Source organism: Paroedura picta, chromosome 5 (assembly GCF_049243985.1).
Source record: "Paroedura picta isolate Pp20150507F chromosome 5, Ppicta_v3.0, whole genome shotgun sequence".
Lineage (NCBI taxonomy): Eukaryota > Metazoa > Chordata > Lepidosauria > Squamata > Gekkonidae > Paroedura > Paroedura picta.
In genome coordinates this window covers 125,700,500-125,714,418 of record NC_135373.1, presented here as the reverse complement: position 1 = coordinate 125,714,418, position 13,919 = coordinate 125,700,500, and the positions used below count along the sequence as shown (strand labels likewise).

Below are 13,919 nucleotides of genomic sequence, written 5' to 3'. Positions count from 1 at the left end.
CCCATGCACTATGCAGGACACGCACAACCCTCTCGCTCCTCCACTGTCACCTGCCACCCCCTTGAACCTTCACAGAATCAGCCTCTGCTTAGAACCCACCACCTCCCGAGGAAGCCTGTTCCACTGAGAAACCGCTCTGACTGTCAGGAACTTCTTCTGGATGTTTAGACAGAATTTATTTTGAATTAATTTCATCCCATTGGATCTGGTCCGTCCCTCCGGGACAAGACAGAATAACTGTGCTCCATCCTCTACATGGCAGCCTTTTAAATACTTGAAGATGGTTCTCAGATCCCCTCTCAGTCGTCTCCTCTCCAGGCTACACAGACCAAGCTCCCCCAGCCTTTCTTCATATGTCTTGGTCTCCAAACCCCTCACCATCTTTGCTGCCCTCCTCTGGACACGCTCCAGCTTGTCCATATCCCTCTTCAACTGTGACCAAAACTGAACACAGAACTCCAAGTGAGGCCGAACCAGAGCAGAGTAAAGCGGTACCATCATCTCCCGTGATCTGGACACGATACTTCTTTTAATACAGCCCCAAATCCCATTTGCCTTCTTAGCCACCGAGTCACACTGCTGACTCATGTTCAATGTATGGTCTGCTAAGACTCCTAGATCCTTTTCACATATACTACTTGTTGAAATACACAATATCTGTTGTGTGCATGAATCAAAATGATATGAAGAACATCCTGCAGGGGGCATCGGAGATGTGTGGTTAGCATATTTCAATCAGGAACCCGAATACTAACCAGGGTCAGCCCTATTTAGCTTCCAATATCTGACAGGATGGGGCTTTCCGGGGCTATCCAGGTCTGGGCAAGGAAGCCACTGCAAACGAAATATGCAAGCATGCTCCTTACCTGTGTGCCTTCAGGCCCAATCTTGGGGAAATATGATACAATACGGAAGAGGAAGTCCTTCAGCTTGATAAAATTGCTTGGGCCGATGCTCGAAGACTCATCCACCAGGAAGACAATGTCTGCCTTGAACTTGCTGCAGACTGGGAAATAATAATAATAAAAAAGCAGGGAACCTTGTGGCAAAATTCGGAAAGGAAAATAGGCAAACCACAAAGGACCTCAAAACACAAAATTATACACACTGAAAAAATATACACACTTTTAATAACAAGATGCAAACCCAGCAAAAGTATTCTCAAATCCAATATATTCAATAAGTAATCCAAGGATCATGTGAAAATCACAACAGTGAGAAAGCCCTGCTCTGTGAGAACAGCTTTATCAGTGCTGTGACTAGCCCAAGGTCACCCAGCTGGTTGCATGCGGGGGAGCGCAGAACCAAACCCGCCTCGGCTGATTAGAGGTCAACACTCCTAACCACTACCCAAAGCTGGCAGTCCCAGAGGGCTCAGCTGGTAACCTCCCCTCTTTAAAACCAGTTTTTGAAAGAAAATGGAAAACGGGTTGGTGATCTCACTGGTTTCAGGTGTGTCATTGCTGTGCTTTGCAGTTAAAAAACTCAATTTAGGGTAGAAAATGTATTTATTTATCATTTAATGAATGAAATGCAGCACGTAAACTTCTGCAGCAAGCTGACCACTAAAAGTACAGACATCCCAACACCCTTTGAGACCCTTTAGGGCAGGTTTTGGCTCTAGAGCCACAGAATTCATTGCCTTCAAAATATCCTCCTCCCCTCGAGGGCATATATCTTTCCAAATTGCTTGTTCGTCCGCATCCCATGTCCTAGTTCTGATTTCACTTAACAATGGCTTCAAGTGCTCTTCTATGTTCTGTTTTGCTTAGAAGTACAGTACAGCAATGAGTTGTGTTCGTTTTTCCTGGGGACTCTCTCAAACAGGTTGCCAGAGACACTTTTGCTAAATTTAAAGTCTGCACATGGTGGAATTAGGCACATCGGAATCCTTACTCGGTCCAGAAGTCGTAGCAGAGGGAGCCAGTGTCATTGTGAGCCTCGCTTTGTGTGCAGAGGTGACCTCTGACACAGGAGAGGTGGCTGTTGGGTGAGAGAACGAACTTGCTGAGAAAGGCGTTGTTGTCACTGGTGCTACTGACAGAAGAATGGGCAGATTCCCCCCTGCAAGAGACACAAGTGGAAATTAGAAGAAGGCAGAAATTTTGCGGAATAGGAAGAGCTAAGGATTGCAGCCTCCAGATGGGAATTACAGTTCATGGTTAAGAGCGGCGACAATCTGGCAAGCTGGATTTGATTTCCTGCTTCTCCACATGCAGCCAGCTGGGTGACCTTGGGCTTGTCACAGCACTGAGCTGTTGTGACTGAGCAGGAATATCAGGGCTCTCTCAGCTTCACCCACCCCACAGGGTGTCTGTTGTGGGGAGAGGAAAGGGAAGGGGATTGGAAGCCACTTTGAGACAGAAAAGCAGCATATAAGAACCAACTCTTCTTCTTCCCTTCTGATGTTCTTATGAAGGCCTCCAGAGGAACTGGCTGGCCCATGTGTGAAGCACTATGCTTGACTATATACTAAATGGACTATTTGTTCCAGCAGAGCTATTCTGACATTCTTACAAGCCCAGGCTAAATTGGCTATTCAAGCTGTTCCAAAACGGCTTACTCTGCACCAAATGCCCTCTGGAGTACAACTACTTCCCATGCTACCCCAAATGCCACAAGTATTTACCAGCACGCACTATGCATCGAATTACAATCCCGTATCATGGTGGCATTCCCAGTTTTCCTTTTTAAAAGCGCAGTGGCAAATATGCACCATCAGCAACTAAATACGCACCATCAGCAACTTGTCAATATGCGGAGCTTGTCAATATGGGCAAATAACACATCACTTTCGCATAAGGCTCACATACACTCTGCCATATCAAAACCTGTGGCCTCCTGAGGGATGGGACAGAAAGGACGCTACAACAGGACTTACCGGTCCTATGAGTAAGAGTGACTTCTGCTCCCTCCGAGCCACCAAACACTGCATGAATACCGATGCTGTACAGAGTGTCTGGCAGCAAGTTTTCCAAACAATAAGCAAGAACCCGGCTTCCCAGAAGCTTGCTTTTAGCAGGGCCCATCTCTGAAACAGAAATCATGACCTGTAAAGTCGACCTCAGTCTTTGCAAAACAGCCCCAAATTCCCCAGAGTTTCCCAACTTAGAGCTGGCAGCTCTACTAGGACACCTTGGGTGTTAGGTGAAGATGATTTCATCAGAGACCATGTCCACCAATATCATGACATCTTTAAGCAGGTGGTTTATATGTGCTTAAAGAGGGGGTGATAAAAAAGTGAGATGGAGAAAACCTCCTCTGGTGATATTCTGCATGGATCAATCCAGCTTCCAGGTGGAATTTAACTAGTGCTGAGAAATTTCTGGAGATTTGGGAGGGGGGGGTGGAGCCTGGAGAATGAAGATGAAACTCAAATATGAAGATGAAACTCAAATACTTTGGCCACCTTATGAGAAGGAAGGACTCCCTGGAGAAGAGCCTAATGCTGGGAGCGATTGAGGGCAAAAGAAGAAGGGGACGACAGAGACTGAGGCGGCTGGATGGAGTCACTGAAGCAGTCGGTGCAAACTTAAATGGACTCCGGGGAATGGGAGAGGACAGGAAAGCCTGGAGGATCATTGTCCATGGGGTCGCGATGGGTCGGACACGACTTCGCACCTAACAACAAGCCTGGGGAAGACCTCAGCTGGATGTAGAGACCACATTTTCTTCAGTGTCCCTGTGCTCTTATCTTTTGGAGATCAGCTGTAATTATGGGAGGTCTCCAGACCCCACCTGGGGGTTGGCAACTCAAATTTTATTTGACTCCCTGGCGAGAACTCATTTCTACCCACCTTGCTTTCCTCCTGTTGGCTTCCAAACGATCTTGTATTTGGTGGCGGCAGGGACAGCGCTCCAAGAGAGAGAGATGGATGTGCTGGTGGAAGAGGTAACCTTGAAATCGGACACGTAGCCTAAGGGAGCTGCAAAGGAGAAAACGCTGTGAATCCCTGGCAGACACAGGACTGGGGCAAGGTGTCCCGTCGCCTGAAGCAAAATACACCTCTCACTGTCAGTCAGGACCAAGGCCCTGTGATAATGCTTCAGGGGCTTGGCTTGCACCCACCTAGATGGGTTATGGGCCCAGGTGAGGATACTGGTCACTTCCCAGGCTGCTGCTGGCTCATAGCCTGCCAAGACACTGTGGTGAATTGATGCCACTCATGGCACTGCCCCAAGCCATGGCTAGGCTAGAGAACTGACCCTTTAGTGGGTGGATTTCAATTCTAAGCCAATCGCTAAAAATCTGCTGGACCTGAAGCTGCTCAGTCCTTTCCATATGCCTGCAATTATTTTATTTATTTATTTATTTGGATTTTTATACCACCCTTCCCTAGGGCTCTGGGCAGTTTACATGGAAGAACATATGAACATATGAAGAGCCCTGCTAAATCAGACCAGGGATCCATCTAGTTCAGCATCCTGTCTCACACAGGGGCCAAGCATTTCCCCTGGAGGTCCAACAATAGGGCACAGAGGCCAGGTCCTTCCACCGATGCTGCCTCCTAGTTCTGGGGTTCAAAGGTTTAGTCCTTCCAATAATGTTGACTCCCGGCACTGATATCCAGAGATTTACTGTCTCTGAACATGGAGGTTCCCTTATAGGAACATAAGAAGAGCCCTGATGGATTGGACCAGTGAGGATTGGACCAGCATCCTGTCTCATACAGGAGCCACCTAATTCCTCTGGAGGTCCGATAACAGGGCATAGAGGCCACATCCTTCCTCTGATGTCACTTCCTGTCTCCGGGATTAAGAGGATTAGTGCCTCTGAACATGCAGGTGTCCTTTAATCACCATGGCCGCTGTTAGACCACTTCTCCATGAATCTGTCTAATCTCTTTTCCAAGCTGTCTATGCCTGTGGCCATCACTACACCCTCTGGCAGCTCATTCCACATTTTAATCACTCTTTGTGTAAAGAAGTATTGTGCATTCCTCATTTTATGCCCCAGGTTCTAGTGTTTTGGCGAAAGAGGACAAACACTAAATCTCAGGAGCATCCAACAAAGTGGAAGTGCCATGGATTAAGGACTGACAAATAATTCTTAAATCAATCTATTCCAAAGAATGCCATGAGAGCCACTGGCATCACCTTCATGATACCGTAAAATAACACTGTGCCACATTTCACAAGGGTTAATTGGCACAGAGACCACTGAGACACCATTTTGTTGTGCCGGGAGGCACATCAAATGCTATTTCCATCGCAAGCAATGCGGTGCAGAAGAATTCCACCCGAGGAGCATGGAAATGAATGGAAAGGCAAAGCTCATATTGCAGAGTGTACAAATGCTCATAACCATGAGAACCAGAAACTTACATTTTATAAAAGCAAAGGTAAACAGTTATAAGCAAAGCCTTATAACTCATGCTCACAGAAGGCATGTCTGTTCCAGGAAAATATCTATCTTCAAAACAATTTTTGTACCCGGGACGAAGAATGGTTTGCAGTTCACTTACATGACCTCGCAGTTATGGTGATCCCCGGACCTTCCACGGAGCCAAAAAGCACGTACAGAGAAATCATATATTCGGTGCTAGGAGCCAAGTTGCGCAGGTGGTGAGCTGTGGTGGAGCTGTTCAGCGTGAGCTGGCGGGGTCGGTCCCGGCCGAAGAACTCTTAAGACACAAAAGAGAGGCAGCGGAAGGGGATCACCGTGAGAACTTTGTTGAGGGTACACAGGACCCATCACAGTCAGAGTAGTTCAGCAGTGGAATAGGCTGCCTAAGGAGGTGGTGAGCTCCCCCTCCCTGGAAGTCTTCAAGCAAAGGTTGGATACACACTTTTCTTGGATGCTTTAGGATGCTCTGGGCTGATCCTGCGTTGAGCAGGGGGTTGGACTAGATGGCCTCTATGGCCCCTTCCCACTCTATGATTCTATGATTCTATGATTCTACAGCGTAAAGGGAAGGAAACACCTCCATTGCTTCATGCATGGCCCTTTCAGAGGCTGAAGAGGAGAGGTAAGACTACTGCAATGCACTCTTCGTGGGGCGCCCCTTGAGGATTATCTAGTAGCTGGAGCTAGTACATAATGTTGCAGCCAGAATGCTGAATGGAACAGGTCATGGGGACCACATCATTTTGGTCCAGTTCAGTCTGCACTGGCTCCTGAACAGCTTCTGGGCTCAATTCAAGGGGCTGCTAGATGTGGATGCCGTCTCCTAAACCCCTTGTCAAGTAGACCTGAGAATTTGATTGACCGATGGATTGTTTCCAGGTGTGTTGTGTAGCGAGGAGATCCTACGATTGTCTGGCAGCCAAAGGTTCCAGCCACACTGCTAAAATTTTGCTTGTCTTCGTCCTGCGCTTCAATGGATGACACTATTCTGGGATTGTGCATCGATCCAAAAGTTTGATTGCTAAAATGAGACACCTGGAAAGGATCGTTGCTGCTGAAATGTTGACCCTGAGGGACAAGTTCATTATACAGATGCGAGAAGCAAAACAGCAAGGCAAAACAAGGATTTTCAACAAATCCTTTGTCAAGAGGGCTCCGTTACCTGGCGTGGGACCCCACGTTATTCGGTATCCAGTAGCCCCAGGGACTGAATTCCACAAAACCAGTGCAGAACTGACGGTGATGTCCGTGGCTTTGAGTGTTTGCACGGCACTCGAGGACACTGTGTGGACAGACAGAACGGAAACAGGAAAAAAAGAGGCAACACTTTATTTATTTAAGAAAACAAAGATTGTTTAGTTTTGTTTTAACTTTGCCTGTTTAGCCTGCCCTTCCCAAGAGGTTCAGGATGAGTGGCAGCTGGGTTTCTAAACACATGATTCCATTCAGCTGTGAACTTAGGCAGATGGGGAAGGGGTGGGCAGAAGGGACTGGGTCTGAGCTTGGCTCTTGTGACTCTTTCTTGCATGCCCAGGGAAATGCCAGTCATCACTTTGGGGTGGGGAGGTGAATTTCTTCTGGCCAAGGATTCTGTTTTTTTGGGGGGAGTATCATCATCTGGACATGGACTTAAGCTCACTGTGGGTTAACAGGTAGCTGCGGAATCAAACCCAGCTCACCGGATTAGAAGTCCACACTCCTAACCACTACACCAAGCTAGCTCTTGTGGTTAAGAGCAGTGGCTTCTAATTTGGAGAGCAGGGTTTGATTCCCTGCTCCTGAACAAGCAACCAACCGGGTGACCTTGGGCTAGAGTTGTTCTTATAGAGCTGTCTCTCTCAGAGCTCTCTCTCAGCCTCACCCGCCCCACAGGGTGTCTGTTGTGGGGAGAGGAATGGGAAGGCGACTGTAAGCCGCTTTGAGCCTCCTTTGGGTAGGGAAAAGCGGCATATAAGAACCAACTCTTCTTCTTCTTGGCTCCCTCCTGCTCATGGCTTCTGGGCTACGGCTCCTATTCTTCCTCCTCTGTGTGACACTCTAGTTAAATTTTTGCTAAGGGATAAAGACCCACTTATTTCCAATATGGCAGCAAAATCCCTTTACATTTCTACCAGAATAAGATTGAAAAGAATGTCCGGACGATAGAAATGGATAGGGAAATTCCATCTTATCACTTGGGTTAATAAACTGCTCAAGAAGACTCCTTGACTCCTTGTCCCTGCAGCTAACTTCTTTGGGGTTTCTTCCCCCTTCTTCTTTACATGTTATAACCCTTTTCCCCCCTACTCACAATAACATCATTTTTGTTCCCAACAATTCATTGTTTTGACATAAATATATTTTATGTAGCAATATTTATTAACTTCTATTATAAATTACAGTTTTCTGCAGATGTATCGTTTATATGGGTCAACTGACCGAATAAACATGCTAACATGAGAGCCAGTTTGGTGTCGTGGTTAGGAGTGCGGACTTCTAATCTGGCATGCTGGGTTTGATTCTGCGCTCCCCCACATGCAGCCAGCTGGGTGACCTTGGGCTCGCCACGGCACTGATAAAACTGTTCTGACCGAGCTGTGATATCAGGGCTCTCTCAGCCTCACCCACCCCACAGGGTGTCTGTTGTGGGGAGAGGAAAGGGAAGGCAACTGTAAGCTGCTTTGAGACTCTATCGGGTAGAGAAAAGCAGCATATAAGAACCAACTCTTCTTCTTCTTCAGTGATATCAGGGCTCTCTCAGCCTCCCCTCCCTCACAGGGTGTCTGTTGTAGGGAAGGTGATTGTAAGCTGCTTTGAGCCTCCTTTGGGTAGGGAAAAGCGGCATATAAGAACCAACTCTTCTTCTTCTTCTTCTATTACTACTGCTTCCTCCTCTGCCTCACCGCCGGCCAACACAGGCTGTCTCCCAAAATATGCAGAGGGAGGCAGCCGCAACCTACCTCTGTTTGTCTGCTACTTTGCAGATCTTACAGACACACCATAAGTCGGCTGTCTGCGTGACGGAACTCTCCACCGACAGACGTGGCCCATAGATTTAAAGGAAGCGTTATACCAAGGAGGGTTACTTACGAGTCGTGGCCTTTGCAGTCACCACTGGCCCCTCGATGGCTCCAAAGACAGGATTCACGGTGACCGTGTATTCGGTGCCAGGTTGCAGCCCTTGGATCATGTAGTCGGTGTACGTGTCACCCAAGTTTACGTTCTGGACACTGCCTTCTGCTGGGGTGTGAGAAACAGGAAGGGGGTCAAGGAACAGCACTTTGCAAGGAGCCAGGGGTCTTGAACTAGGGACTCCAGGAGCAGGAACCAGAGAGCATGTTGGCTGCCCTAGACCAGGGGTAGTCAACCTGTGGTCCTCCAGATGTCCATGGACTACAATTCCCACGAGCCCCTGCCAGCAAATGCTGGCAGGGGCTCATGGGAATTGTAGTCCATGGACATCTGGAGGACCACAGGTTGACTACCCCTGCCCTAGAGTGTCACGTGCTGCAGGAAAAAAATGACCCACTGGCTCTCTGGTGCACTTCAGCGCCACCACTGGAGATGGCCAGAGGCGGTATTGCAGCTACCAGTTCTGCATGCCTCAGGTGACAAAAGGAACCCCTTGGTTCCCTGCTCCTCCACATGCAGCCGGCTGGGGGACGCTGGACTAGCCACATCCTGATAGTGCTGTTCTGAGTGAGCGGTCCTGTGAGAGCTCTCTCCACCTCACCTACCTACCTCGCAAGGTTGTCGTGGGGAAAGGGACCGTGATTATAAGCCACTTTGGACAGTGAAAAGCAGGGTATAAAAAAACAACTCTTCTCTTTTGCGACACTGGTGCCATGGCCTTTCTCCTGATAAGTCCCTCACTGGCTAGGTCACTAGTGGGGGGGGGGGGCTGGCAGACAGGGGACCCCGTTCCTCCACCCTATTTCCATTTTAAGCAGCCATTTCTCTTCTCTCTGGATTGGTTTGCGCAGGACTACCCAAGCGGGAAGAAGAGGATTTGGCTCTAAAGATCACTTTAATGGGGAAATTAGCGTAAGGAAACACAATCACACTCTGGCACTTGGTAAATTGATTGTTTCGTTTGGCTTCTGTAGTACTATCTTCGCTTCCCCTTCGTTTCTAGTCTGTATATTGTTAATCACCCTTCTCTTAATGTTGTGGAAAGAGCTGTGTCCAAATATGGACAGAAACCATTAGCCCCGGATCTTGTGTGTGGAATGTACATGCGTTGGGGACACACTGGTGTATTGGGCCCCATACAGGAACTGGTTTCATAGAATCATAGAATCATAGAGTGGGAAGGAGCCACACAGGCCATCTAGTCCCACCCCCTGCTCAACGCAGGATCAGCCCTAAGCATCCTAAAGCATCCAAGAAAAGTGTGTATCCAACCTTTGCTTGAAGACTGCCAGTGAGGGGGAGCTCACCACCTCCTTAGGCAGCCTATTCCACTGCTGAACTAAGGAAGCCTATTCCACTGCTGTTGCTTGTTTGGCCCCAAGCAACACCAAACATTATAGTTAAGAGTGGTGACCTCTAATCTGGCAAGCTGAGTGATTCCCCACTCCTCCTCCACATGGAGCCAGCTGGGTGACCTTGAGCTAGTCACAGCCCAAACTGCTGTTTTCGCAGAGCAGTTCGGTTGGAGCTCTCTTAGCCCCACGTACCTCATAGGGTGTCTGTTATGGGGAGAGGAAGAGAAGGCAATTGTAAGCTGCTTTGGGCAGTGAAAAGCAGGATATAAACTCTTCTTCTTCTTCTTCTTTCTCCTTCTATTAACAGGAGTTATGCCAAAGGGATTGTATTCCTCATGTATTGCAAAAGCAATATTGTTTAGCAGCCCGTCTCTGGGTCCAATTCGAAGTGCCGGTTTTCAGATCTAAAGTGCAGTCCTGTGCATTATTTTAAATGACCCTGGACTGGAACAACCCTGTGCAGGAGAGCTTTATAGCCCAGAGCATCTTGTTTTTAATAGCTTGTTTTGTTTTTATAGTGATAATTTATGATGATTTTATGAGGTTGTTTTTACCGGTAAGCATCCTCAAGCAGGATTCTGGAGAGGTAGCATGAAAATGTCCCTAAATAAATCAACCAATAAATGATCTGGAGGACAATATTTGCCATTGGGAAACCTTCTCTAAGATCTTCAGAGACTTGGCGAACCAAAGAGGAGGAGGAGGAGGAGGAGGAGGAGGAGGAGGAGGAGGAGGAGGAGAAGAAGAAGAAGAAGAAGAAGAAGAAGAAGAAGAAGAAGAAGAAGAAAGGGGAGGAGGAGGAGGAGGAGGAGGTAGTTTTTTATATCCCACTTTTCTCTACCAGAAGAAGTCTCAAAGTGGCTAACAATCGCCTTCCCTTCCTCCCCCCCCCCCATAAGTGACACCCTGTGATGTAGGTGAAGCTGAGAGAGCTCTAAGAAAAACTGCTCTGTGAGACCAACTCTAACAGGACTGTGACTAGCCCAAGGTCACCAAACTGGCTACATGAGGAAGAGAGGGGCATGAAACCCGGCTGTCCAGAGTAGAAGCTGCTGCTCTTAACCATGATGCTAAGCTGACACTGAAGAACCTCTGGTTGACTTCAACTCTCTGAACCAGGGGTAGTCAACCTGTGGCCCTTCAGATGTTCATGGACTACAATTCCCATGAGCCCCATGCCAAAAAATGCTGGCAGGGGCTCGTGGGAATTGTAGTCCATGAACACCTGGAGGACCACAGGTTGACTACCCCTGCTCTAAACCATCTTTCTGTGAGATGTTCACTTGGCACCTTCCCTGATGATGTTCAGGTGCTAGCCAAAGATTTGGCTTGTTTCATTTGCATCTCCACGGGGAAGGAAGTTGGACTGGATGCTCTTTAGAAGAAGAGTTGGATTTTATACCCCACTCTTCACTACCCAAAGGAGTCTCAAAGTGGCTGACAAACACATTCCCTTCCTCTCCCCACAACAGGCACCTAGTGAAGCAGGTGGTGCTGAGAGAGCTCTGAGAGAACTGTGACTGGTCCAAGGTCACCCAGCAGGCTGCATATGGAAGAGTAGGAGAATCAAACCTGCTTCTCCAGAGTACAGATTGCCACTCTCAACCACTACATCACACTGGCTCTCCTGAGGCTCCTTCCAAATTTTTATAATTCTATAATTCTCGGGTTTATACCATCGGCAGGGGATTCTCCAGCCTTGCATTTCCTGAACTGAGCCAGATGTGCAGGGAAGGGCAGCCTAAAAATCAAATCAATCAATAGATGACCTCAAAGGCCCTCCCAGCATTAGGACTCTATACAGGTTATGATTTTAGCCTGTCCAATAGAACTCTGGGCTGCTCCTTTGGCCCCACCCATTTTCCATTCAATTTTAAATCGGTGCAGATCACTTCGAACGACCAGGAACTGGAGAATCAGGGGATAGCTATTTTTCGTACAAAAACATCATACATAGGCATTCAGCACCTTCAAGACCAACAGAGTTCTATTCTTAAGGGTTCCCCTTGGCTCGAATTTTGTTCTGTGACTTCAGGCCAACGTGGCTTATCCACCTGGATCTACCTTTCGCTGTTCAGAATCATTTTCCAAGTGTGAAATATTTCATTCCAACAGAAGGTGGCTCCAAAACCACATTGTTCCGCCTCCAGCTACTGAAATATCTTTGGTTTTTTATAAGCACAGAATTTTAGCATTAGCCTCTCCTCCTTGCTCATTTTGTTTTTTTGTTTTTTTTTGTGGGGGGATCCTTTTCAATGAGAAGCTAGTCTTTTGGGTACAGAGACGGAATAAAGGAGGGAGCTGCCTTCATACATTCCTTATAGGAATGTATACATCCCAGCACAGGGCGATGTGGATTGGGCATGGCAGGGGCTGGACCTCCTCGTTCTGCTGCCACCACTGCCTGCCTTTGGCACCAGGCACCAGGCCCCAGCCCACAGCTGTGCTGAGCCATGCTAACTCTTCCAGAGCCGTGCCAAGGCCCACAGACTCCATGCCACCACTTCTCTTCTTTGGTGCCTGGTCCCAGTCCGCAGCTGCACCAAGGCCCGTACGGTCTGCAGCAGCCACCCCTCTTCTTCGGTGCCTGGTTCAGCCTTCACCACCTCCCTGCCTCTTATGCCACCTGACAGGGTCCTTGTGGGTAAATCAGTGCTGTCTGTCATGGGGGCTGGGGCGGGACGTATGTACGTCACATCCGTATTCATTTCCAGCCCCCAAGTGCGCCAGAAGATGTGTTTCCACATCAAAAAATCCAACCCTGCATACAGAAAGCTAGAAAAACAGGGTGGAGGCTGAGCTTAAAACCTTCTTCCTGACATGCTGGATTTCTACGCACGGGCTCCAAACCTCATCACAGGAAAGAGTGATCGAACAACAAATTATCCACATGAAATGTAGTAAAATCACCCCATGGTTTCTTTCAACGTCAAAACAAAGCCACAAGTCAAAGCAGAGCCTAAAAATAAACTATTATAAATTCATGCACTTTTTCAAGTGAGAAGGCATGGTGTTGTGGTTAAGAGCAGCAGCTTCTAATCTGGAGAGCTGGGTTTGATTTTTTGGTCCTCCATGTGCAGCCAGCTGGGTGACCTTGGGCTAGTCACAGCCCTGATAGCTGTTCAAGACAGAGCGGTAACAACAGGGCTTTCTCAGCCTTGCCTCCAGGTAGTGAAAATAAAAGGGTATAAAAAGCAACTCTGCTCGTCTTTTCCAGCTTCCCTTTTTCAAGACTGTAAGAGAGTTCAGAACGCCGTGTTCTACCTGAAGACGCCCACGTTAATCGGTATCCAGTTGCTCCTCTGACTGGCGTCCATCTCGCCTGGATGGTGTCCGTCGTCTTGTTCTGAAGCTGGAGGCTTTTGGCGGGGAGACGCTTTACTGCAAGAGACAAAACCGTAGGGTGGGGACTGGAAAATGTAAACCTATGGCTGATCCACAACAGCTAATGCTCTGTGCCTTTGCTCCTTGTGTTTGGAATCCTAGAGTGGGAAGGGGCCATGCAGGCCACCTACTCCCACCCCCTGCTCAATGTAGGATCAGCCTCAAATATCTAGGATCAGGATCTGTTCAGCCGCTGCTTGAAGACCCCCAGTGAGGGGGAGCTCCCCACCTCCTTAGGCAGCCCATTCTACTGCTGAACTAGACTCCTAGAATCCTAGAGTGGGAAGGGTCCATGCAGGCCATCTAGTCCCACCCCCTGCTCAGTGCAGCATCAGCCTCCAGCATCCAGGAGAAGGATCTGCCCGGCCATTGCTTGAAGACCACCAGTGAGGGGGAGCTCCCCATCTCCTTAGGCAGCCCCTTCCACTGCTGAACAACTCAGACTGTTCCCCTGATATCTAGCTGATCTCCATGTAGTTTAAAGCCATGACTGCAGGTCCTCTCCTCTGCTGCCAACAGGAACCTTTCCCTGCCCTCCTCCAAGTGACAACCTTTCAGATCCCTCAAGAGAGCCCTCCTGTCCCCTCTCAGCCTCCTCCTCTCCAGGCTGAACATTCCCAATTCCCTCAGCCTTTCCTCCAAGGGCTTGGTCCCCAGGACCAACTTAGCAATGCATCTCCTTAGAAGAGCTCCGCACCGGCAGAGATTTTACAGCAGAAGCT

General features: G+C 48.4%; 1 protein-coding gene across 1 annotated transcript in view; it reads right to left on the bottom strand.

Moving 5' to 3' along the window:
* The window catches only part of LOC143838901 (uncharacterized), a 146,048-nt gene that overhangs the window by 100,924 nt on the left and 31,205 nt on the right, over positions 1–13,919 (bottom strand). Inside the window, exons 11-18 of the mRNA XM_077340803.1 lie at positions 13,078–13,194; positions 8,417–8,566; positions 6,510–6,629; positions 5,466–5,624; positions 3,798–3,926; positions 2,882–3,031; positions 1,897–2,064; positions 867–1,006 (exon numbers count right to left, since the gene is read on the bottom strand). Coding sequence (XP_077196918.1) covers positions 867–1,006; positions 1,897–2,064; positions 2,882–3,031; positions 3,798–3,926; positions 5,466–5,624; positions 6,510–6,629; positions 8,417–8,566; positions 13,078–13,194 — 1,133 coding nt within the window. The remainder of the gene's footprint in view (positions 1–866; positions 1,007–1,896; positions 2,065–2,881; positions 3,032–3,797; positions 3,927–5,465; positions 5,625–6,509; positions 6,630–8,416; positions 8,567–13,077; positions 13,195–13,919) is intronic.